This window comes from Henckelia pumila, chromosome 4 (genome assembly GCF_033568475.1).
Source record: "Henckelia pumila isolate YLH828 chromosome 4, ASM3356847v2, whole genome shotgun sequence".
Lineage (NCBI taxonomy): Eukaryota > Viridiplantae > Streptophyta > Magnoliopsida > Lamiales > Gesneriaceae > Henckelia > Henckelia pumila.
This window is the reverse complement of record NC_133123.1, coordinates 129,634,791-129,658,872: the sequence shown is the minus strand read 5'-3', so window position 1 is coordinate 129,658,872 and position 24,082 is coordinate 129,634,791. Positions and strand designations below refer to the sequence as shown.

The window sequence follows — 24,082 nt, the reverse complement described above, 5'->3', positions numbered from 1 at the left end:
TAAACCGGTAACAACGAACAAAAGGAAAATCGATAGTCAAAACCCGGCAAACCTTTGGCATGCTAGGCTAGGTCATATTTCCTCAAGGAGGATGAACAAGCTAGTGGGAGAGGGCATGATTGATATGTCTGATATTAACTCTCTACCTACTTGTGAATCCTGCCTGAAAGGAAAAATGACTAAATCTCCTTTTAAGGGGAAACCTGAGCGTAGACAAAATCTGTTGGATTTGATCCATACAGATGTTTGTGGTCCATTTAGAATTGGTACTCAATTTGGCCACACTTACTTCATTACCTTTACTGATGATTATTCAAGGTATGGGTATTTATATTTAATGAAATATAAGTCTGAAGCATTTGATAAGTTCAAAGAATTCAAGGCTGAAGTAGAAAACAAGCTAGGTAAAAGTATTAAAACACTTCGATCGGATCGAGGTGGAGAATACTTGAGTACCGAGTTTTTGGACTATCTGAAAGAGAATGGGATTCTCTCTCAGTGGACTCCTCCTATGACACCTCAGCTGAATGGTGTATCGGAGCGTCGTAATCGAACTTTGTTGGACATGGTTCGATCCATGATGAGCTTCACTGAGCTTCCACCTTCGTTTTGGGGCTATGCGCTTGAAACGACGGTGTTGTTGTTGAACAACGTCCACACTAAAGCAAAGGATAAAACACCATACGAGTTATGGAATGGCAAAGCTCCTAAGTATTCGTACTTGAGGATTTGGGGATGTCCTGCATACGTGAAGCAGACAGTGGGAGATAAGTTGGATAGTCGATCCACCTTATGTTATTTTGTAGGGTATCCGAAGAATTCAATCGGATATTATTTCTATCATCCTGCTGAAACAAAGGTGTTTGTTTCAAGGAATGCCACCTTCTTGGAGAAGGAGTTCTTATTGGATAAGAAAGGCGAAATGATGGAACTCGAAGAAATTCGAGAAGAACCTGAAATACAAAATAACGATCCTACACCTCAGGAACCATTGATAGACACGCCTATACCTAGAAGATCCGAGAGGACTTCTAGACCTCCTATTCGATATGGTCTTCTTCTTGAAGGGGATCAAGATGAACCCGATGTTGGATGTGATCCAAGAAACTTCAAGGAAGCAATTTCTGATGCGGATTCAAATTTATGGCTTGAAGCTATGCAGTCGGAAATAGATTCGATGCATACAAACCAAGTTTGGTCTTTAGTAGATCCTCCCGATGGAATTGTTCCAATAGGGTGTAAATGGATCTACAAGAGAAAGCTTGGGCCTGATGGTAAGGTATTGACCTACAAGGCGCGATTGGTGGCGAAAGGTTATACTCAAAGACAAGGAGTTGACTATGATGAAACCTTTTCACCAGTTGCAATGTTCAAGTCCATAAGAATCCTTATTGCCATAGCTGCTTGGTATGACTATGAGATATGGCAAATGGATGTGAAGACTGCATTTCTTAATGGAAACATTAAGGAAGAGATCTATATGACGCAGCCTGAGGGATACACATCCATGGGAAGCGAGCATAAGGTATGCAAGCTTCAGAGATCGATCTATGGTCCCAAACAAGCATCAAAAAGTTGGAACCAGAAATTTGATGAAACAATAAAGGATTTTGGTTTTATCAAGAACCCGGAGGAACCATGCGTGTACAAGAAAGTAGTTAAGGATGATGTGACATTCTTAGTACTTTATGTTGATGACATCCTACTCATTGGGAATGATGTAGGGATGTTGCAGTCAACAAAGATATGGTTATCAGGTAGATTCTCGATGAAGGATTTGGGTGAGGCATCCTATATTCTAGGGATACAGATCTATAGAGATAGATCTAAGAGAATGATAGGACTCACTCAAGCAACCTACATCGACACCATATTGAAACGGTTTTCAATGGATGGGTCCAAGAGAGGACATCTACCCATGTGTCATGGAGTTTCTCTATCCAAGTCTATGTGTCCCAAGACTGATGAAGAGATAGAGAAAATGACACATGTACCATATGCGTCAGCCATAGGTAGTATCATGTATGGGATGATATCTACCAGACCGGATGTAGCATTTGCTCTGAGTGTCATGAGCAGATATCAAGCTAATCCTGGTCAAATGCATTGGAAAGCCGTGAAGGACATTCTTAAGTACTTACAAAGGACTAAGAATATGTTCATGGTATATGAAGGAAGAGAACTAAAATTGGAAGGCTATACCGACTCTAGCTTTCAAAGTGACGTGGATGACTCGAGTATGCTAGCACTAGGAGAAATACTACAACCTAGGCCACTCAATCATAGTTCCCAAACGTCTAAACAAAAAGGGCGGTTCTGCCCGTTGAAATCAAAGTAGGCTCAAGATGAATGCATAACAGAAACATAATCATAAGACACATAACAAAACTCACTCAATCAAAAAAATACAAGTTCCTCATGCTAGAACAAGTATCGATGCAATATGTGATTTAAAAAGGGAAACTCGAGAACCAATAGTCCCGAGTATGTTATCCCGCTACGATGACTGCTTTTACCTTTCAAGGCAGTAGTTCCAACTTCTGAAAAGCTACAACAAAAGATTATATCAATAACTATACAACCTAAACAACAATCAACGGTTCATGGAAATCTCTTTACCGTTCTTCGTCCAACTCTTGACGATCCAATGCTGCTAACACAGGGCTCGACAACTTCAACGAATCTGTACGAATACAAGAGATGATTGATCAATAGCCACGATCAACTTTCAAGCCAAGTTCATAACTCAAAACGGTTCGAAACTCCAAAACTCAAACCGACGGTATAACGGCTATAACTGAACAAACCAGCAATGCAGACAGCAGTTCAATACCGATATCAACTCAATTAAATGCTAATACAACAACAACAAGACAAACCCAACAAATCTCAAAATCATGATTTTCGAAAATAGCTTCCAAAAATCGTAACAATTCCGAACGTCGCTCTAATTCAAAACCGACAGATAATAAACGATCAGAACTCCTCTAAGAACAACATACTAGAATCTAAATCGATTCTAACAACCTCCGAAAAACAAAACATATCCGATCGGAGAAATACTTACGGTATAACGGAGCTCTCACTGCAGTGATCACTAATCTGCCTTCAGAAATAAATTCCAACGGACGGATCGAGCTTGGAATGAAATCACAAAGCTCAAAAGCTCAAAAGGGGCGCTTCAATGGAGTCTCTCGGTTGGGAGGAAGATGAAAAATGAATGACCAAGTCAATACAAGTGTAGATAATATATAAAATCCCATATTTGCATTTTAGTCCCTGAAATTTCCAAAATTTGCAAAAAGGACCCTGATCAAAATCAAACCGGCTCGAGAACTCTGTAATCTCTGATTAACTCAAATAAACTCATTTAAGATAAAAGCAGGGCGTTACAATTCTCCCCCACTAAGAAAAGATTTCGTCCTCGAAATCAACGAGAACCACAACTCATAAGATAGAATAAAGAACTAAAGACAGTAAGAAGAACTCACGTCATTCGAATAAATCTAGAAAACGCTGTCTCATGTCAGATTCTGCCTCCCAAGTCGCTTCCTCGACTCCGTGTTGGCTCCACTGCACTTTCACCAACGGAATCAACTTGGCTCTGAGTTGCTTTTCTTTCCGATCAAGGATCTGAATCGGTCGTTCAAAATAGCTCAGCGTCTCGTCTAACTAGGCTTCGTCAGGCTGAAGGATATGAGAATGATCTGGATGATACTTTCGCAGCATAGAGACGTGAAAAACATCGTGAATACCAGATAAAGACGGAGGAAGTGCAAGTCTGTAAGCAAGATCGCCTATCTTTTTGAGAATCTCGTACGGCCCGATGAATCTCGGAGATAACTTCCCTCTCTTACCGAATCTGACAGTGCCTCTGAACGGAGAAATCTTAAGAAAAACACGGTCTCCCTGCTCGAAACTCAGAGGTCTACGTCTGACATTCGCATACTTCGCCTGTCTATCTTAAGCTGACTTCATTCTGGTCTGAATGATCTTAACCTGCTATGCCATATCTCGAAGCATTTCCGGCCCCAAATCTGGTGACTCGGACAAATCATCCCAAAACAGCAGAGATCGGCACTTCTTGCCATACAAAGCCTCAAAAGGCGCCATACCGATACTCGCTTGGAAGCTGTTGTTGTAAGAAAACTCGACAAGAGGCAAAGAATCCTGCCAACTAGTGCCAAAGTCTAGCACCACCGCTCGCAGCATATCCTCTAACGTCTGGATAGTCCGCTCTGACTGTCCATCTATCTGAGGATGATAAGCTGTACTCAGATGCAATCGAGTACCAAGTGCCTCCTGAAGACTATGCCAGAAGTGCGAAGTGAATCTAGGATCTCTGTTTGAAACGATCGACTTCGGCACACCATGCAATCTCACAACATTGCTAACATACAACTCAGCCATCTGATCATGACGATACGTCATCTTGTACGGAATAAAACAAGCAGACTTCGTCAATCGGTCGATCACTACCCAAATAGCATCGCATCCTCGAACGGATCATGGTAGCTTCGTGACGAAATCCATAGAAATGTGATCCCATTTCCATTCAGGAACAGATAGGCTGTGCAAAAGACCTCCTGGTCGCTTCCGCTCTGCTTTCACCTGCTGACAATTCAAACACCGAGATACAAACCTTGCTATGTCGCTCTTCATTCTCTTCCACCAAAACTGACTCTTCAGATCGTTGTACATCTTACGACCTCCAGGATGAATACTGAACCGACTGCAATGAGCCTCTCGGAGAATACGCTGTCTCAAATCCACAATATCTGGCACAATGAGACGGTTATTCACAAACAAGACGTCATCTATAACCTGGAATTCAGACTGATGCCCAGATCTGACTTTCTCTACTGAAACCTGAATGCTCGGCTCAGACTTCTGTGCTTCTCTGATTGCAACAAACAACTCCGGTTCGGCCTGAATAGCAAACACTCTGATAGTCTCCCTATCTGTTTCAAACTCTAAACCAGAAGTGCAACAATCATCGATCAACTGAGAAACACCAATAGTAGAAAGAGATAAAGAACACAGCTTTCGACTCAACGCATCTGCAACTGCGTTTGACTTCCCGGGATAATAATTGATTTCACAGTCAAAATCTTTCAACAGATCTAACCATCTTCTCTGTCTCATATTCAGCTCCTCCTGGGAAAACAAGTACTTAAGGCTCTTATGGTCAGAAAAGATCTCGAAAGACTCACCATAAAGATAGTGACGCCAGATCTTTAGAGCAAAGACGATCGCAGCTAGTTCAAGATCGTGAACCGGATAACGGGTCTCGTGCGGTTTCAGCTGTCTCGATGCATACACTATCACATGCTTATGCTGCATAAGAACACAACCCAAGCCTCGGTTAGAAGCATCACAATAGACTGTGAAACCTCCAGTACCCTTCAGAATAGAAAGAATTGGAGCACTGGTCAGTCTCCTCTTTAGATCAACAAAGCTAGCCTCACAATCTGGAGTCCAAATAAAAGGCGCATTCTTCTGAGTTAGCTGGGTAATTGGCTTGGCAATAGACAAGAAACCCTCGATGAAACGACGGTAATAACCAGCTAAACCCATGAAGCTTCGGATCTCAGGTACTGATGTAGGTCTAGGCCAATTCATAACCGCTTCAATCTTGCTGGGATTGACAGAAATCCCATCTTCAGAAATAATGTGACCGAGAAAGACAACTCGATCCAACCAGAATTCACACTTAGACAGCTTGGCAAACAACTGCTCAACTCGCAAAATCTGCAGTACGGTCCTCAAGTGCTATGCATGGTCAGTACGGTTCTTCGAGTAGATAAGAATATCATCGATAAAGATAATGACGAACTCATCTAAATAGCGCTGAAAGATACGGTTCATCAAACACATAAAAACCGCTGGAGCGTTGGTCAAACCAAATGGCATGACTATAAACTCAAAGTGACCATACCTCGTCCTGAATGCGGTCTTAGGAACGTCTTCCTCTCGCACTCTCAACTGGTGATAACCTGACCTCAGATCAATCTTAGAGTAGACAGAAGAACCCTGCAGTTGATCAAAAAGGTCATCTATTCTGGGTAAAGGATACCTGTTCTTGACTGTAGCCTGATTCAATTGGCGGTAGTCAATACAGAGTCGCATAGAACCATCCTTCTTCCAAACGAATAGAACATGAGCACCCCAAGGCGATACACTAGGTCTGATGTATCCCTTGGCAATCAAATCCTCAAGCTGCTCCTTCAACTCTCTCAATTCAACAAGTGCCATACGATAAGGAGATTTTAAAATAGGTTGAGTACCTAGCACTAAGTCAATGCTGAATTCGATTTCTCGAATAGGTGGCAAACCAGGAACATCTTCCGGGAACACATCAGCAAATTCTCTAACCACCGGTAAATCTACCAGAGCTGGGCTAGATTTCAGTACATCAACCGCATAAACCAAAAATCCTTCTGCACCTCTCTGTAGCAAACGAGTCATAGATAACACTGAAATCAAAGGAATTCTAGATCGAGAACCCTTACCAAAGAATTTCCACTCGTCTGCCTTTTCATGTCTGAACCTGACAACTTTCTGGAAACAATCGACTGTCGCCCTGTACTTGGTCTATTCCGACAATACAATCAAAATCTGACAGTCCAAGTACAATACAGTCAAATTCTAACAAATTTCCTTCAAAACACAGTTCACAGCTCCTGACTAATCTGACAGAAACAATTCCTCCACCCAAAGGTGAAGTAACAGCTACTACTGTAGGCAACAATTCAGTTGGCAAAGCATGCAATAATACGAATTTTTCAGAGATAAAATAATGGGAAGCACCTGTATCTATCAAGACATGAGCAGAATAACCGAAAATCGAACAGTTACCTGCTATAACATCGTCAGGTGCTGCTTGAGCCTGATCCTCTGTCAGAGCAAAGACTCGTGCTTGCTGTCTCGGAGGCTGATTTGCACTGGTAGTACCTCCCTGTCTGTTCTGCTGTTGAGGCTGGAAAGAGTGCACTGCAGATGACTGCCTCTCCGGCTGAACTGCAGGTCTTGACGATCTCCCACTCTGAGCTCTATCTCTGTTACGTTGAGGGCACACCTTAGATAAGTGTTCCGGTTGTTGACATGTGTTACAATTGCCAAAGACTCCCACACACTGATTCGGTGAGTGTCTTCCTCCACACTTGCTGCAGTACAAGGATGATGACCCAGAACTCGGTCCTGAACCGAATTGCTTCGAACCACTGGAACTGGACGAACTGTTCCCCTGTCTTTTGAACTGTTTACCTCTTGCCTTGTACTGATCCTTTCTGTTTCCCCCACTGTTTCCACCTTCATACCTTTGCTGCTGGTTCTGATGCTGCGGTGGCTGATTCTGATACTGAGATGGTTGGTTCTGATACTGCCTCTGCTGCTGAGGTGCCACCTGATTACCTCTTTGCCTCCACAAGCCTGCTTCTGCTCCCTTTGCGTGATTCATGGCATCCGCAAAGTTGTCTGGCCTAGCAGTGTTCACCAAAGTGAAGATGTCAGGATTCAAGCCATTTATGAAGTGATCTGCCTTAGCTTCTTCATCTCCGGCAATTAGTGGTGCAAAACGCAACAGACTATCAAACTTGGCAACGTACTCTTCGATGTTCAGATTCCCTTGTCTCAAATTGGCAAATTTTGCTCCCTTGTCCTTACGGTACGAGATAGGGAAAAATCACTTATAGAATTCAGATTTAAAAAGAGTCCAAGTAACTTCCGTACCTCTATTCTCTATTGTTTTCTGTCATGATCCACCAGCTCTTAGCAACCCCACGTAGCTGATGAATGACTAACCTGATTCTGCGGTCATCTGTGTAATCAATGGAATCGAACAGCTGATCAATATCATCCAACCAACTTTCACATTCAACTGGATTTTCTGAACCTAACAACAACAGCGGATTGAAAGACTGAAACCTTTTCAGCAAGGTTTCCATAGGCGTTGCTGAAGCATCCAACTGATCAACTTCAGTGCTAGCTTGCTCAGTTGCAGGGATAACTGGCGGTGTGTTTCTGTTTATCACTCGACGAGGACCCATCTGATAATCAAAGATTAGGACACGAGATATCTCAATCGCTACAATCAGTGCCCTTACAACCGCTTGGAATACCGGATACCAGTCGATAACAGAAACATATATATCTCAAGTAGATCATTCTTTATTAATTTAAATCACACAACCATGTAATTCAAATAATTCTCAAACAATAAAGCATGCTCGCATGGAATTAAGTACACAATAAAATAATTCAAACACATGCGAGGAGCCAATACATGCAGACTCGATCTACCCACTCACTCTAGTTCGACCAAGAATCTTAACGTCTCTGATACCACTTAATGTGAGACCTCGGTTCTAAACAACTAATCTTGGGATTAGACAACACTAAGACATACAATAACCAAAGGTTAAAGCAATAAAAGAATTTTTTTTTTTTTTAAAGAGAACAGTGTCGCGCTCGATCCGGCAAAAAGCCAGGATCGAGCGCACCAGTTCTCTCAACTCTCTGCCGAGAAAAATTAAGGTGCCGCGCTCGATTTGGCAAAAAGCCAGGATCAAGCGCACCATTTTTCTGAAACCTCTTCCTCAAACAAAACAGGGGCTGCGCTCGATCCTGGCTTTTCCTAGGATCGAGCGCACCCTGGGCAGCAGAAACAAATCAGAACAGGGCAAGCTAACCAACTCAACCAACAATATTCATAACAACATGCATCCATCCAAATTCAACATAATCTCGACTACTTGATACAAAATCAATTCTTCCAACTAGTACATAAAATTCTGGAGTTCAACAACTGTTCAAAGTAGAGGATATGCAACAACAACATAACGATGAAGTTCGATATCTAAACATGTTCCAATATCACTAGGTAGACATGCTGACACGACTTCTAAACCGAGTCTCACTACTAGCTCTCCCTCTTGATGTTAACCATGCCTCTTCTGACTTGGTCCTGCCCCACCTGTTGCCAAGTACACATACAAAACAAAGCAACAGCCGGATAACCGGTGAGAATGATAATCCCAGTAAAAGCAACATATCAAATATTGAATAAACATCATGCTATCAAGACAACATATTCAAGTCAAGGTTAATGATATGCATGTCTTTAAAAACCAGGATATCGATTCTGATAAACAAGGGATTGCTGCATGTGCTTTTGGGATCCCGAGGATGAGATCACGTAACAACCCACCGACTCTCCCAATCGAGGTGGTGCCACGTATCCCACTCCTCTAGACTTTGAGCAACCATAATGAGTATGCTAGCACTAGGCGAAATACTACAACCTAGGCCACTCAATCATAGTTCCCAAACGTCTAAACAAAAAGGGCGGTTCTGCCCGCTGAAATCAAAGTAGGCTCAAAATGAATGCATAACAGAAACATAAACATAAGCCACATAACAAAACTCAATCAATCAACAAAATACAAGTTCCTCATGCTAGAACAAGTATCGATGCAATATGTGATTTAAAAAGGGAAACTTGAGAACCAACAGTCCCGAGTATGCTATCCCGCTACGATGACTGCTTTTACCTTTCAAGGTAGTAGTTCCAACTTCTGGAAAGCTACAACAAAAGATTGTATCAATAACTATACAACCTAAACAACAATCAACGGTTCATGGAAATCTCTTTACCGTTCTTCGTCCAACTCTCGACGATCCAATGCTGCTAACACAGGGCTCGACAACTTCAATGAATCTGTACGAATACAAGAGATGATTAATCAATAGCCACGATCAACTTTCAAGCCAAGTTCATAACTCAAAACGGTTCGAAACTCCAAAACTCAAACCGACGGCATAACGGCTATAACTGAACAAACCGGCAATGCAGACAACAGTTCAATACCGATATCAACTCAATTCAATGTTAATACAACAACAACAAGACAAACCCAACAAATCTCAAAATCATGATTTTCGAAAATAGCTTCCAAAAATCGTAACAATTCCGAACGTCTCTCTAATTCAAAACCGACAGATAATAAACGATCAGAACTCCGCTAAAAACAATATACTAGAATCTAAATCGATTCTAACAACCTCCGAAAAACAAAACATATCCGATCGAAGAAATACTTATGGTATAACGGAGCTCTCACTGCAGTGATCACTAATCTGCCTTCAGAAATAAATTCCAACGGACGGATCGAGCTCGGAATGAAATCACAAAGCTCAAAAGCTCAAAAGGGGCGCTTCAATGGAGTCTCTCGGTTGGGAGGAAGATGAAGAATGAATGACCAAGTCAATACAAGTGTAGATAATATATAAAATCCCATATTTGCGTTTTAGTCCCTGAAATTTCCAAAATTTGCAAAAAGGACCCTGATCAAAATCAAACCGGCTCGAGAACTCTGTAATCTCTGATTAACTCAAATAAACTCATTTAAGATAAAAGCAGGGCGTTACACGCCTGGTTTGTTACAGAGTTTATCAGTGCCAGAATGGAAATGGGATCATATTTCCATGGACTTCGTGACGAAGTTACCTCGATCTTCCAGAGGTTGCGATGCTATCTGGGTGATTATCGACAGATTAACGAAGTCAGCATGTTTTATTCCTTATCATATGACATATCGACACGATCAGATGGCAGAACTTTATGTCCGAGAAATTGTCAGATTACATGGAGTGCCGAAGTCTATTGTATCAGATCGTGATCCTCGATTTACATCTCATTTTTGGTACAATTTACAGAATGCTTTGGGTACTCAGCTACACTTGAGCACAGCGTATCATCCACAGATAGACGGACAGTCTGAGCGTATCATTCAGACATTGGAGGACATGTTGAGAGCTGTAGTGCTTGAGTTTGGCACTAGTTGGCAAGAATCACTACCACTTTGTGAATTCTCGTACAACAACAGCTATCAATCGAGTATTGAGATGGCTCCGTTTGAAACTCTGTATGGTAGAAAATGTCGATCTCCTCTTTATTGGGATGATATCTCTGAAGTACCTGACATTGGGCCTGATATGATTCGAGATATGACAGAACAGGTGAAGCTTATTCAGAAAAGAATGAAGACAGCTCAGGACATACAAGAGAAGTATGCCAATATTCGACGTCGACCTTTGTCTTTTGAACAGGGGGATCGTGTATTTCTGAAGATTTCTCCGTTCAGAGGCACCGTATGATTTGGCAAGCGAGGGAAGTTGTCTCCACGCTACATTGGTCCGTATGAAATTCTGGAGAAGATAGGCAATCTTGCCTATCGATTAGCTCTTCCTCCGGCTTTATCTGGAATATATGATGTCTTTCATGTATTGATGCTTCGAAAATATCTTGCTGATGAATCTCATGTGCTTCAATCTGATGAGGCTGAACTCGACGAGACTTTGAGTTATTTCGAAAAGCCAATTCAGATTCATGATCGTAAGGAGAAGCAACTTCGAACGAAGACTATTCCGCTTGTGAAAGTTCAGTGGAGTCGTCATGGTATTGAAGAAGCTACTTGGGAGACAGAATCAGATATGCGACAACGATTTCCAGAGATGTTTCAATGATGTGAGTCTCCTTTAGTCTTTCTGTTCTTCCTATTATATGATCTGTTGATACTACTTGAGATTTCGAGGACGAAATCGAGTCTTAGTGGGGGAGAATTGTAACGCCCAAAATTATTTAATTTTAATCCGAGAATAATTAATTTGGGAATATTTGGAGTTTTGATTTAAATTCTAATATTCTTAAATTGATTAGGATTGAAATTGAATGAAATAGGAAGTTGAGGACCAAATTGCAATTTTTGAATAGTTGAGGGGCTAAAGTGAAATTATTATTGAATTTATCAGAATTTGAAAGTGAATACTCAGCATACACGTGTGATATAACACATATTTCATCAGATTTTCAGAGGCAAGAACCGTGAGGCAAGAACAAAGAACTCCAACCATTTTCTTCATCTTCAAATTGAGATATCTTTTGATTCGGGTATCCGATTTTGATTCCGAAAGATGTTCTGGAATTCTTGCAACGAGACCTTTGATTTGATGTAAGTTTTCTGTTCTTTCATTATGGTTTGAGAAGTCGAAACTGGCAGATATCAGATGTGGTTATGAATTGTTATTGATGAGCTTCTATACCTTGTTTTCTTTAAGTTGGGTTGAGGAATGATTATTGTATCATGTTCTTATGATCTCCCAGCTATGATTCGATTTATATACCTGCTGATATGTTGAGTATTATGTTGGTTTTGAATCCTATACAACTGATATTGTTATAGTTGCGTTCGGGATTACCGAGCTTATACCGATATGCCGTCAAACTCTTGATTTGAAATGGTTTGCTAGCTTGTGCTCGATCTGCTATTGAGGTGTATAGTAGCTGATATTTCCTTGGTTTTATGCTCTATTTTCAGTGTATAAACAGGACACATCGAGCTTGAGAACATCGCCTCTGAAACCGATAGAAGAAAGATCAAGGTTTGAAGCTATTCTACAATGGAGTTTGAATGGTTTTAAGTGCAGATTTTGATACAAGTCTTGTGATTGTGTTGGTTCATATTTTGACAAGTTAGAAGACACCATACACATCACATTTGAAAGGTAAAAGTGGACTACTACTTGAATGAAATTATAACTCGAGATGGTTTGTATCGAGTTTCCTAAATCACATACTTATTTGCTTAATTGCTTTTCTATGCTCTTCTATGATTTATTGAATGAGTATTAGATGTTAATGAATGCTCCTGTGATGATATATATTGCATTCATCTTGAAAGACTTATTCTTTGATTTTGAAATGAACGGAAACGTTCGAATAGACGATTTGATGGATTATATATGTATGGCCTGGGTGGTTGACGTAGCCTAGCATCTGAAATGCATATATAGTGGCTTCAAAGTCTAGATAAGTAAGATAAGTAGCCACACCTCGATTGGGAGAGTCGGTGGTTAGCTATGATATCTTCTTCTCGGGATCCCAACCGACGAGATAAGAGATGAACCTTGTTTTAAAACATGCATTGTCTTTATTTATATCATGAGCTTGATATATGTTTTATATGCATGTTATTTGCTTTTACTGGGAAATGTATTTCTCATCGGAGTTATCCGGCTATTGTTGTGTTGTATGTGTCATGGCAATAGGCGGGAGTGGAACCGGGCAAAAGCGAACTTGAAGGACAAGGGATGAGAAGAATAACGTGATGATCCGAGTGTTAGATGGTTTGAGTGAGCTGTCAATGAAAGTGTTGAATGTCATAAGCATGATTATGTTATAGCTACTTGTACCAAGATTTTTTGATAATAAGTTGTTGCTTGTTTATGTATATAGGATTTGGAACGATGTGTAAATCCTTAAGACAACATGATGTAGCATGATGATTCTTGTATGATATGTAATTCTAGCATGAGACTTTATTCAAGTATATGGTGATCTTGTTCTTATTTAACTATATCTTGTTTAGGATATATGTTAGTTGTGGTTATAAGATTGAATTGTTAGTGTTCAATTATGCCATGAAGTACTTGAACATGCTAGGAAGATTACATAGTTTGACAGCAAAAGTTCTGATCTTTTCTTCTGGAAATGTGCTCGCTCGATCGGGTGATTCCTACCGATCGAGCGAGGCTACTATTTCTTGGACAGAAACTTGAGCAGTTGTGCTCGCTCGATTGGTAGAAAATGACCGATCGAGCGAGGCCACAATTTTGTTGCACCCGAGAGTTGGGCCTTTCTGCTCGCTCGATCGGTAGTTTTTTACCGATCGAGCGAGGTGCTCTGATTCTAAAAAAAAAAAATTATTTTGTTTAGACTTTGATTCTTGTTTATTATTTATGATCATTTGATTAATGAGAGATTAGAACTCGGGTTGTCACAATTTCTTTCAACTTGATTAAATTCATCTTGCATAGCTTCTATATCAGTTATTATCAAGTAAATCTTCTTCTACTTTCTTATGTTCTATCTGAGAAATGAAAGCAGCATGCATTAATTCATTTATCATATGACCTCTGGTTCTCAAAGGTGCAGATGGATTACCTATTACCAAGTTTGGCGGATGAATTTTTGTCCATTTGTAATTTGGGCCAAGTTGATCTGTATTGCCTTGTTGATATTGATCATCTTGATTTTCAACGTGATCTGTATTTGTTGGAACCTCATTATCAATTGGTGGTTCTTCTGGTATTTGTTCTTCAATTTGTTCTGGTTCACATGAATTTTCTCTATTTCGTCTGATCTAGATATCTTCTTCATCATCTGTGCCAAGCTTTGAATCTCCTATTATGTTACAAAGATCATTCAAGCTTGGAGATTCATTAGTAAAATATGTTTCATAAAAAACAACATGAACTGATTCTTCAACTGTTAGAGTTTTAGTATTAAATACTCTATAAGCTTTACTAACAGATGAATATTCGAGAAACAAACCAGCATTTGATCTGACATCTAGGGCAGTCAGATGAGTTTTTCCATTTTTGTGAATGAAGCATTTACAACCAAATACCTTGAAGTAAGATATCACTGGAACTTTACCATACCAGATCTCATAAGGTGTTTTTCCAATTTTCTTATTAATCATGATCTGTTATGAGTATAACAAGCTGTGTTTACAGCTTCAGCCCAATTTTTTTGTGAAATACCTGAATCAGCAATCATGGTTCTAGCAGCTTTTTTTAGAGTTCTATTCCTCTTTTCTGCAACACCATTTTGTTGTGGCGTTCTAGCTGCATAAATTCATGATTGATTCCAATATTTTTCAGATAAGTAGACAGATTTTGATTTATAAATTCGGTTCCTCTGTCACTTATAATTTTAAAAATCGTTTGAGATTTCTCATTTTGAAGTCTTAAAAGAAGTTTAATCAATTGAGTGGCAGTTTGATCTTTGAATTTTAAAAATATCACCCAAGTAAATCTTGAGAAATCATCAACAATAACCATGGTATACTTCATTCTCCCTAAGCTCATTACTGGTATAGGACCAAAAAGATCCATATGCAGTAGTTCTAAGTTTTTTGAAGAAGATTTACAACCTTTGTTTTTTAAAAGTTGATCCAACTTGCTTACCTAGCTGGCAAGTAGTGAAAACTTTATCTTTTGAAAACTCGATTTTAGGCAGGCCTATAACAAATTCATGTTTACTCAGATTGGCTAAGGCTTTGAAGTTCAAGTGATTGAGTCTCTTGTTCCATAACCAGTTCTGGTTCTTCTTTGTAGAAACCAGACAGATTGAAGTGAGTGGTTGATCTAACCAATTTACTTTTTAGGTGTTTCCACTTATTTCTCCAATCATAATGATTAGTCCAGACTGATATTTTATAGTGAAAGTGTGCTTTTTAAATTCTACACAATAATCATAATCACATAATTTACTAATACTAATTAAATTATATTTCAGGTTTTCTACAAGTAAAACATCTTTTATGCTAATATTTATATGGATAAGCTTACCCTTACCCATGGTTGTACCTTTAGAGTTATATCCAAAAATGATCTTAGGTCTTGGTCCTTGTATATATTAGGATAGCATTCTTCTGTCTCTAGTCATATGCCTTGATCACCCACTGTCCAAGTATCAAACTGCTTGTTTGATTAGTTCGCTTCTCTTTACCTGCAAAAACAAGATAAAATAACTCTGGTCCCCATTCCTACTTCGGTCCATGCTGGATTAATCCCTTTGGAATCCATACTTGGATTATCTTTACAGACTTTTCATGATATTGTCCTTTGGGAGTGACAATTCTATCTGATGTTCTTTGTGTATTGTGTTGTGTGTGCCATGTGTCACTACAACAAATATAATCAAACACAATACTAAAAGACAACGCTTTTTGTAAAAAATGTTGTCTTTTATTATATTACAACGCTTTTAGTGAAAAGTGTTGTCTTTGTATATTTTTTATTTATCAAAGACAACGCTTTTTACAAAAAGCGTTGTCTATAAACGTTTTTTCAGGTCAAAGACAACGCTTTTTAAAAGCGTTGTCTATTAGCGTTTTTTTTAATATTCAACAACACTTTTTAAAAAGCGTTGCAGATTAATTTTTTATTTTTAAATATAAAACTTAAATAATATTACCTGAGGTTTTGAAGAATGAACTTAAAATATCCAAAACCCTATTCGTCGGTAGAGGCGCTTATCTCCTTTTTGCTCTCAGAAAAGTCAAAAAATCTACTCGCAAATGCTATCGTGAAGAATCTCATCTGAGTTTTCTGTAGCCATTGGAGCCAACGATGGAGAATCAAGATTTCTTGCTTCTTGGGGGTTATCAGACAACATTTTTGCAGAGAAATTAATCTGCTCTTCTCTCGTTTAAGCGCACGATCGAAGACACTTCAGCGAATCCCAAAATTTTCATCGATTTAAACTGTACTCACTGAGCACTGCTGCAGGTAACTCTTGTCCTTGTATTGGATTTACTAGATTTAATTGTGTTATATGGTATTGTGCATTTTTCTGAATTCCTATTTTTGTTCTACGCGTTCCTTGTGTTTTGCTTAGGATTTCACTAGCTGACCTTCCGATCTTCGTGCAAGTTTCTTCTTCTGTTTTGTTTCCCTGTTGTTTGCTTCTCACGCTGTACAATGTCATTTGTGCTCTTAGATTTGGGTTTGGTTCTCTGTAAATTGTGATTTATGTTTGAAGATTTGAGTTTTGTTTTGTTTTGTTTAAAACGGGTTTTCCTTCTGGCTTTCTTCCATTTGTTAACTATGTGTTCTGGTTTTGTTTGCTTTTCATGCTACACAACGTCATCTGTTCTCTTAGATCTGCGTTTGGGGTTATCTTTTTAACTCGGTTATCTATTTTTGGTATTTATTTTAGTTTTCAAAAAGCTATAATTGAATGGCAGCTTTTGGACTAAATAAATATGTTCGAACCCCACCAAATCTTTAATTTTATTTTCTTCAAAAGTGTGGGCTCCTGGATTAATTCATCAGGTCAAGTTCGTGTATCACCAATATTAGTGCATTTGTGTAAATCTAGTCCAGATGAGCTTCAGCAACCATTCTTCTCTTTAAGCACTCCTCATCTTTATCACCACATTCCTCCATTCCCATTCTTCTCTTTAAGCACTCCTCATCTTTATCACCATATTCCTCCATTCCCATTAACTGTTAAAAATAAAAAATAAAAAAATTAACGAAACAGAATTCTTCAAAATACACAAATATAAATACCCTTTTGTTAATAATATCCCAAAATAAACATAAAGTAAGGCCTTGCACTGGAAAAATCCTCTTCAACGCTGCTTTTCTCATCAAGATTAAGTCATGTGATTAAGTTCAAGATATCGGATTTTAAGATTCATGACCGCGTTTCCATTGCTCTTGGTGAAAGGGTATGTGGCAGTTTCTTGGGAATTTGATATCTTGGTGTAAATGATGTTATGTTATTGTATCTAAACTGTTGTTCGGCACTAGCACGTTTGAGGATGAACTAAGTAACGAACAAGTAGGCTTCCTAAGACTTAGGTCCGGCTTTCGGACATAATTGGATACTTTTAAATGGAAAAGAATAATTGAAATTTGATTATAATTTCGCATGTAGTTGGCTATTCAAACTGACTCATCATTGAACTTTGGTCAAACCGAACAATAATTTTATAAATGGTAGCAATGTAGAAGCTTAAGGTTATACACGTTTTCGTAAAATCATATCTTTGAGATTGGTGCATATTTTACCAAAATATATTGTTATACAAAATATTCTCTTATCAATGATTGGATCCTCATTTTATTATGTTTGGGATGAGTTGTGATGCAGGGTGATGAGGTGGTTTATGAAGCCACTGTGAAGGACCCTCGTAGGTTTGTTTCTGCTTCCGGAGTTTGTCAAGCTCATTTTGAAAGAAAGTTTATGTGATTTTAATATCAGTTTATTTCTAGAAATGCAGTCAATTGTTTAACACGAGAGTTGTGCTTAGGAAACTGACCAGTACACTAGCAAAGCGAAGGGGAAGACGTGCAGTGGAGGTTAGCAATATTGATATTTTTAGTTATAATATTGAAAAGTTGCGACCTTATTCTGACCTCATTGTCTTTTATTTTGAAAATTTGTTCTAGTTGTTGAGAAGCCTAGGAAGCCGCAGATTATATCATTCTTACTCAATGCAAGTACATGGTTATGTGCACTCATCCACAACCGAGGATAGTGATTCGTTCACTCTATTTCATGGAATCAATCTCATACTATCTCCAAAAAATGTGTAAATTGTTTCTTTTGTGGCTAAAGCACATTGGTGGTTTACCATGTTTTTTTCCTTGCTATGTACCAGGTGAATTACTTGCACAGCCATGGACTTGCCCATACTGAGCTGAGACTTGAATATTTACATATTAGCCCGGTTGATAGACATATTAAAGTAAGTATGAACTATTCATTATCTTCTAATGGAAACAAAGCAATTATAGTTGTTGCTAATCTTAGCTTTTGGTGTGTCATCCCTTACTTGACTCGGTTAATCAGATCTTTTATCTTTCTAGTTTACAATAAGGAACCATCATTTTCTGTTACTTTATAATCTTAGGTTGGAATACTGGGAAATGCTTCCGATTTCCACGAGTCCAGTCTGGTTGATAGCAAACTTGATATCAACATGGAAATACGAAAAATGATGATTGCGTTTGACATGAGGTTGGAAATGCAATCTGAAATTCTCGTTTTCTTGTTACAATCTAGAACCCATGTTTATGACTTCCCACCCCCCCCCCCCCCAAATGTGTTTGCTAGATGTGTTGGATTCATCATGGCCAAAATGGTTCTGAGGGACCTTATGGATCCCATGATTTTCTCAAAGTTCAAATAATTTCTCTCCAAGGTATTATCAATTCAATTCCATATTAAAAATCAATTAGGATGATTTGCTTTAACAGAAACATCATCGTTCTCTTTTGTTTTCATCTTTCAGGGAAACAACCCTTCCTGCTTGCGTGAGTTTCTGACTAGTATTATCAATAGAAACTCTTCATCTGGAAAAATTGGATTCCAGGTTGGAGAACTTCCCCTCAACACATAATGCTGACTCCTAGTTTCCCCTTGTACCAACTTGTACTAAGGTTGTATCTTATTCGCAGATACTTGATAGAAATTGGGGAGCAGGTTGGAACTTGATGTCCTTGCTTCTTGTAATGAAACCTTTGCAGAGAATAAGGTACCACTCCTTAGTTAGTTACTGTTTGGTGCTTTGTTGGTCCCATATTGACTAAATATTAGCTATGCAAAGCCATCAAGTGAGGAAAATATTTATATATAGTTGTTGCCAAGTTTATGCACCTCAAGATTTTCTGCATTTCACCATTAGTATATGGGAAAACTTGATGAGATGCATTTGGACACATCCAATTTTTTTATTAATTCAATTATGTTTGTACATCTGCAGTTGCTTGGATGCTTTAAGGCACCCTTTCTTGTGTGGACCACGATGGCGAGTGGACCCAACTATGGACATGATCAGATGGAGCCTTGGTTCAACTGCAGTTCGAATTGCTGAGGAATATATTTATGGCAAGCAGCAGGTTTAATGAATACGTTCTCTCTAACTCATGTCAGTCACCCCTAAGCAATCCCAACATTTCAGTCTTCATATACATGATCTTAGATTTGAATGTCTTACATACTGATTGGATGTAAGGGCCACTTAATTAATGGTGTGACTTGTGTAATGGAGAAACACTTGCATGATTAGCTTTAATGAAAAAGCCGCAGGTTCTATGACTGTAATCATATTTTTTCTTCTGTCCTTATTAAGAAGCCTTTTTAGAAGATTGCTAGAAGCTTAGAAGTTATTCTTCTTTTTTTTTTTTTTTTTGCAGCAGTTTGACTCTACATGGTATTTTCTCGGAGCCGAGAAATTTGGTTCCACGTTAATGTTTTTTCACTTTTATTTTGTGGCATGCCGGCACAAGATTCACTTTAACACGGTTTTCATACCAAATTTATGTCAATTTTTTTCTGTTTTAGATGTCAGCTTATCTGTTGCCAAATTGTTTCTGTTTTTTTTTCGCAACTTCCTTATTTTGCCTCATGTTTCAACATTGTAGATGCTTCAACAAATGGGCATATTAACATCGTAGACTATCTTGTTAATTTGCCAAAATATCCTTCTGTTAAAAGTTTGTATTTGGTAGTCTTGACGTGACAGACCTTTCTCTATGATTTCTAACACTTTAGTTTCATTAGGGCCAATTTCGGGAAAGTCATTGGCCGACTTTTTATGTCGGCATGAATGGTTAACTGCCATTGGCTGTTTATTTCCACATTCCTTAATTAAATGGATCACAACTTGATAATTTCAATCGCTTAGTGATAATTTCGTAATTCGTAGTTCATTTGATAATTCCAATCGCTTAGTGATAGTTTCGTCATTCGTAGTTCATGTTCTTCTTCAACTTCAAGTTTCCTCTGAGATTTGAAAATAGTAGTTTTTAGTGATTGAATGATTTGTAATGATTAATGTAACTTTACTAATTTTTTTTTATAGTTGAAATAGTTGGAATCATTTCAACTGCATGATTGATGAAAAGATGATCAGAGAAACTAGTTATGAACTATTTATTAATTAGTTCCCATTGCAATTTCAGTTTCTCTCTATTTTGTTCAAAAATATTTAAATTTGAGCTCTTTCTTTTCCAGCTGATGCTCTAGTTTCAACTGGCCTTGCAAAGCTGGGATACCAATATGTCAATATTGGTACAGTTCAATCCCTAATAATGTTTCTTGATTTTATTTTCTTTTGAATGAGACATATAATATAAATGTTGCACATTGCTGTGTTCGCTAATCAAAATTGGTATATTTGATGCAGGTTAAAGAATTATGGAGGAAAAATATGATGCAAGTAGAAGCATCTGAGACTGTCAACAAGGATGTCATTTCACATTTCGTGTTGCGCCTAGTCTACTGCATAGAGTAATACATTCATTAAATTTTCCCCCTTTCCGTTCTTTTCATATTTATGTTGTCTTGTAATTTTCTTTAGCTTTTTTTGCTCTATGGTAGGGAGGAATTAAGGAAATGGTTTCTTTCCATTGAGTCTACACTATTTTGTTATCGATTTCAACTTGAAACTCCTGAAGCCCAGGTGTGATCTCACTAGTGATAGGTTATGCTGCCAGTGCTGGTATTCTTAGTTTTCCTCAGATACCAACTAACCTATCTTTTGTGAGTATTGTTTTCAACACAGAGGGCATTGTTGGTAGAGTTTGACCTGCCTTACAAAGCTGTAAGCAGTGCTGAATATGAGGTACTCTATTCTGTTTTCATGTTTTTGAAAATCAACAACTGTTTCTGTGAATGCTAAGTTGCTTGATCCAAAAATTTATAGCTACAAGTCTTATAAAAAGTCACAGCCATAGGACAATCTTCTTCTTTAATGCATGAAAATTGAAAAGATCGGGTTGATATGTAACTCTATACTTCATTTTTTCAGAGTACAAAGGACAAATTGAACCAGGTGGTGCGCTCCAATGGACAATCCTTATCCAATGGTAGAAAGCAAGGGGCAGCGTCTCCGTGCGCCGCGTGCAAGCTTCTTCGGCGGAGATGTATGCAGGATTGCGTATTTTCGCCGTATTTTCCTGCCGACGAGCCCCACAAATTTGCTAGCTTTCACAAAGTGTTTGGTGCCAGCAATGTCAACAAGATGTTCCAGGTTGGTTTTTGTTTCATTCCCAATATAAATCGAATTTTTTTGAAGTTTTATTGCAAAATATAATGTCGAGTGATACAGGTGGTTATTGTGGGATCATTTGGGTCCTTGTAACTTTTTGGTTTTTATTTATATTTCTATTAACTTTTATTATTCATGATATATTAATTTTAAAAAGAAAAGGCGTAGTATTATGAATAATATTAAAATCTTTGTGAAATAAAACTGAATTATCTAAATTTTCCGGATAATAAATATGGTGGAAGAAAAATTTACTTTCAAAATTTAATTTCCACGCTGCCACATTGCTTTATTACAACTTTTTCACATTTTAATTTTCTCATAAAATCAACCTTGATAATGGATGGCAACTAATTAGAAAATGTACTGATAGGTTTTTTTTAAAAAAAGAATAATGTGTAGATCATACCTAATAAAGTTTCTTGATTTCATGCAAAGATTGGTTCTATATTATGCATTTTGTTTCTCCGTCTCTTTATTAATTTTCTTGGAAATCATATTTCAGGGTTATCTGGTACCTAAGAAATCCACATTTACTTCTGGGATGAATGCTTTGGATGACCATGTTCATAGAAAAGGACTCTATGTTGGGAATATACTCGGATGCTGGGTAACTTTGGCTGCTTACATACACACATACATGCATTGTTTTGATGTGCTGAATTTATAAATAATGTTGTGATTGTGTTGTGGTGTACACTGGTTTGCAGCTATTGCACTTGCATCTCCAGTTGTCTTTATAAATTCAGGGTCTTTTGAGCTCATCAAGGATTCCATCAAGTATCTAACCGAATCCATTGTCATTCGTTTTAGCATTTAGTATGATTATTAGTTACTGTTTCATGCTCACTTAGCATCTCATGGCTTCATGTGCAGGATATTGGAGGGGCACAAAGATACCTTCACTCATATTAAGCATAAGAAGGTACAAATAATAAAGTTGACCAGATTTTCAATCACTTAAAATCTTGTGAGTTCACTAAGCAAAGAATGAGCTGTTTTTTAGTTCCTCTGTTTTCTGGTTGTGGTTCTTTCTTGTTTTTCTTTTAATTTTGGCTATTGATTTGGTTTCTAGATTAGTTTTGGGGAGTTCTGACCACTGGCCACGAAAATGCATGTTATGAGGAAATAAAAATTTTCCGTTTTCAACACGGGATTAAATTTTTGAAAATTGAAGCACTACTACTATTTATAACTGAAAAAGGTGAATATGTTATATTTATATGGATATGCACAATGATATTTTAGTTGATTTTAATGTTGGCCTTTACTTCGCAGCCATTGGATTTGGAGGAATAAAAGCTGCATTGCCATCACATGGTGCTGACCAGTTCGAAGATAAAGATCCGAAGGAGAAGGGACAGAGGTCGAGTTTCTTTAGCTGGTTGCTAATGGCAAGATGATTAGGAGGTGCTATTAGTCTCACTTTTTTTGTTTGGATCCAAGATAATAAAGGGTGGGATTGGGGTTTCTTCACGAGCACGATGGCTATGTTATGTGGCTTACGAATATTCGCTTCTAGGATTCCATGGTATCATATCCATGTAACAAATGGGAGTAGTCCCTCTCTGAAATAGTACAGGTGAACATAGTAAAAGAAAAATTAATCTTTGTTTTATATTCTTACATGGACTAAAGTTGATTAATTTATTTTATGTTTGTCCGAAAAAGGTGTGTGTCGCAGCCATCCGGAACAGAAGGCTTAAACTTCCTGATGACTTTAATGACTTGTATGAGATCAATAACGATAGGGAAGCAGCGAATCAATCATAAGTTTTACCACACACCAATGCTTTCAGGTTCCCTCATTTTCAAAGGAATTTAAATTTTTACTTTAAAAAGGTCTAGCGTACTCAATGTTATCAGCCACCTACCATTTTTCCATCTCCAATCTTGTTATTCATGAGCTTGATTTCTCTTTAATTTCCTACAGTCTAGCGTACTCAATGAAGAAAATGATGGCTGACAAGGCCTTGGTATGTCATTAATTATGGTTCTCTGTCAGACTTTGTTCAGTGTTAATATTGTATTCTTCAAGAAATTGCTGATACAAATTGATCTACAGGTGCATATGATTTCAGCTTGTGAAACTATGGGAACAGCAACTACCAATTGCAGTGATAAGACAGGAACTTTGACATGGCCGAGATGAACATGAAGAATTCGATTATTTGTTATATTTGAATGATTTTTTTTATATTTGAATGATTTATAATATTGAAATATTGTATATTAGATTTAATTTTCAAAAATTTTGAATATTGAGTGATAATATTGAAAATTTGTGAATTAAATTTTTTTTTTGTTTTTTATTTGAGAAAAGACAACGCTTTTTAAACGTTGTCGTAGGTGGAAAAAGCGTTGTCGTTACTAAAAAAGATAACGCTTAAATAAAAAATACAACGCTTTTTAAGCGTTGTCTTTTTCAAATATCACAACGCTTTTTATGA

General features: G+C 38.0%; 1 protein-coding gene, 1 long non-coding RNA gene and 1 pseudogene across 3 annotated transcripts; all 3 read left to right on the top strand.

Moving 5' to 3' along the window:
• Positions 1-13,993: 13,993 nt before the first annotated feature.
• LOC140861742 (probable plastid-lipid-associated protein 14, chloroplastic) lies at positions 13,994-20,102 on the top strand (annotated as a pseudogene).
• A 360-nt stretch (positions 20,103-20,462) lies between these two features.
• LOC140867413 (probable DNA primase large subunit) lies at positions 20,463-23,047 on the top strand. Of its 2 annotated transcripts, XR_012145140.1 has the most exons (9): positions 20,463-20,503; positions 20,597-20,653; positions 20,769-20,872; positions 20,963-21,044; positions 21,147-21,206; positions 21,393-21,614; positions 22,343-22,412; positions 22,509-22,557; positions 22,911-22,998. XR_012145140.1 is itself a non-coding variant. In XM_073272477.1 (8 exons), exons 2-7 carry the CDS (start codon positions 20,642-20,644, stop codon positions 22,545-22,547), a joined length of 519 nt encoding a protein of 172 aa, XP_073128578.1. In that variant the 5' UTR covers positions 20,463-20,503; positions 20,597-20,641; the 3' UTR covers positions 22,548-22,557; positions 22,911-23,047. The 2 variants fall into 2 exon arrangements, 1 of the variants encoding a protein (XP_073128578.1); XM_073272477.1 differs by lacking the exon at positions 22,343-22,412 and having other exon boundaries at positions 22,911-23,047.
• Positions 23,048-23,084: 37 nt separating this feature from the next.
• LOC140867414 (uncharacterized) lies at positions 23,085-23,817 on the top strand. Its single transcript, XR_012145141.1, has 4 exons — positions 23,085-23,214; positions 23,304-23,431; positions 23,566-23,608; positions 23,698-23,817. It is a non-coding gene; the product is annotated as an uncharacterized lncRNA (long non-coding RNA).
• Positions 23,818-24,082: the final 265 nt, after the last annotated feature.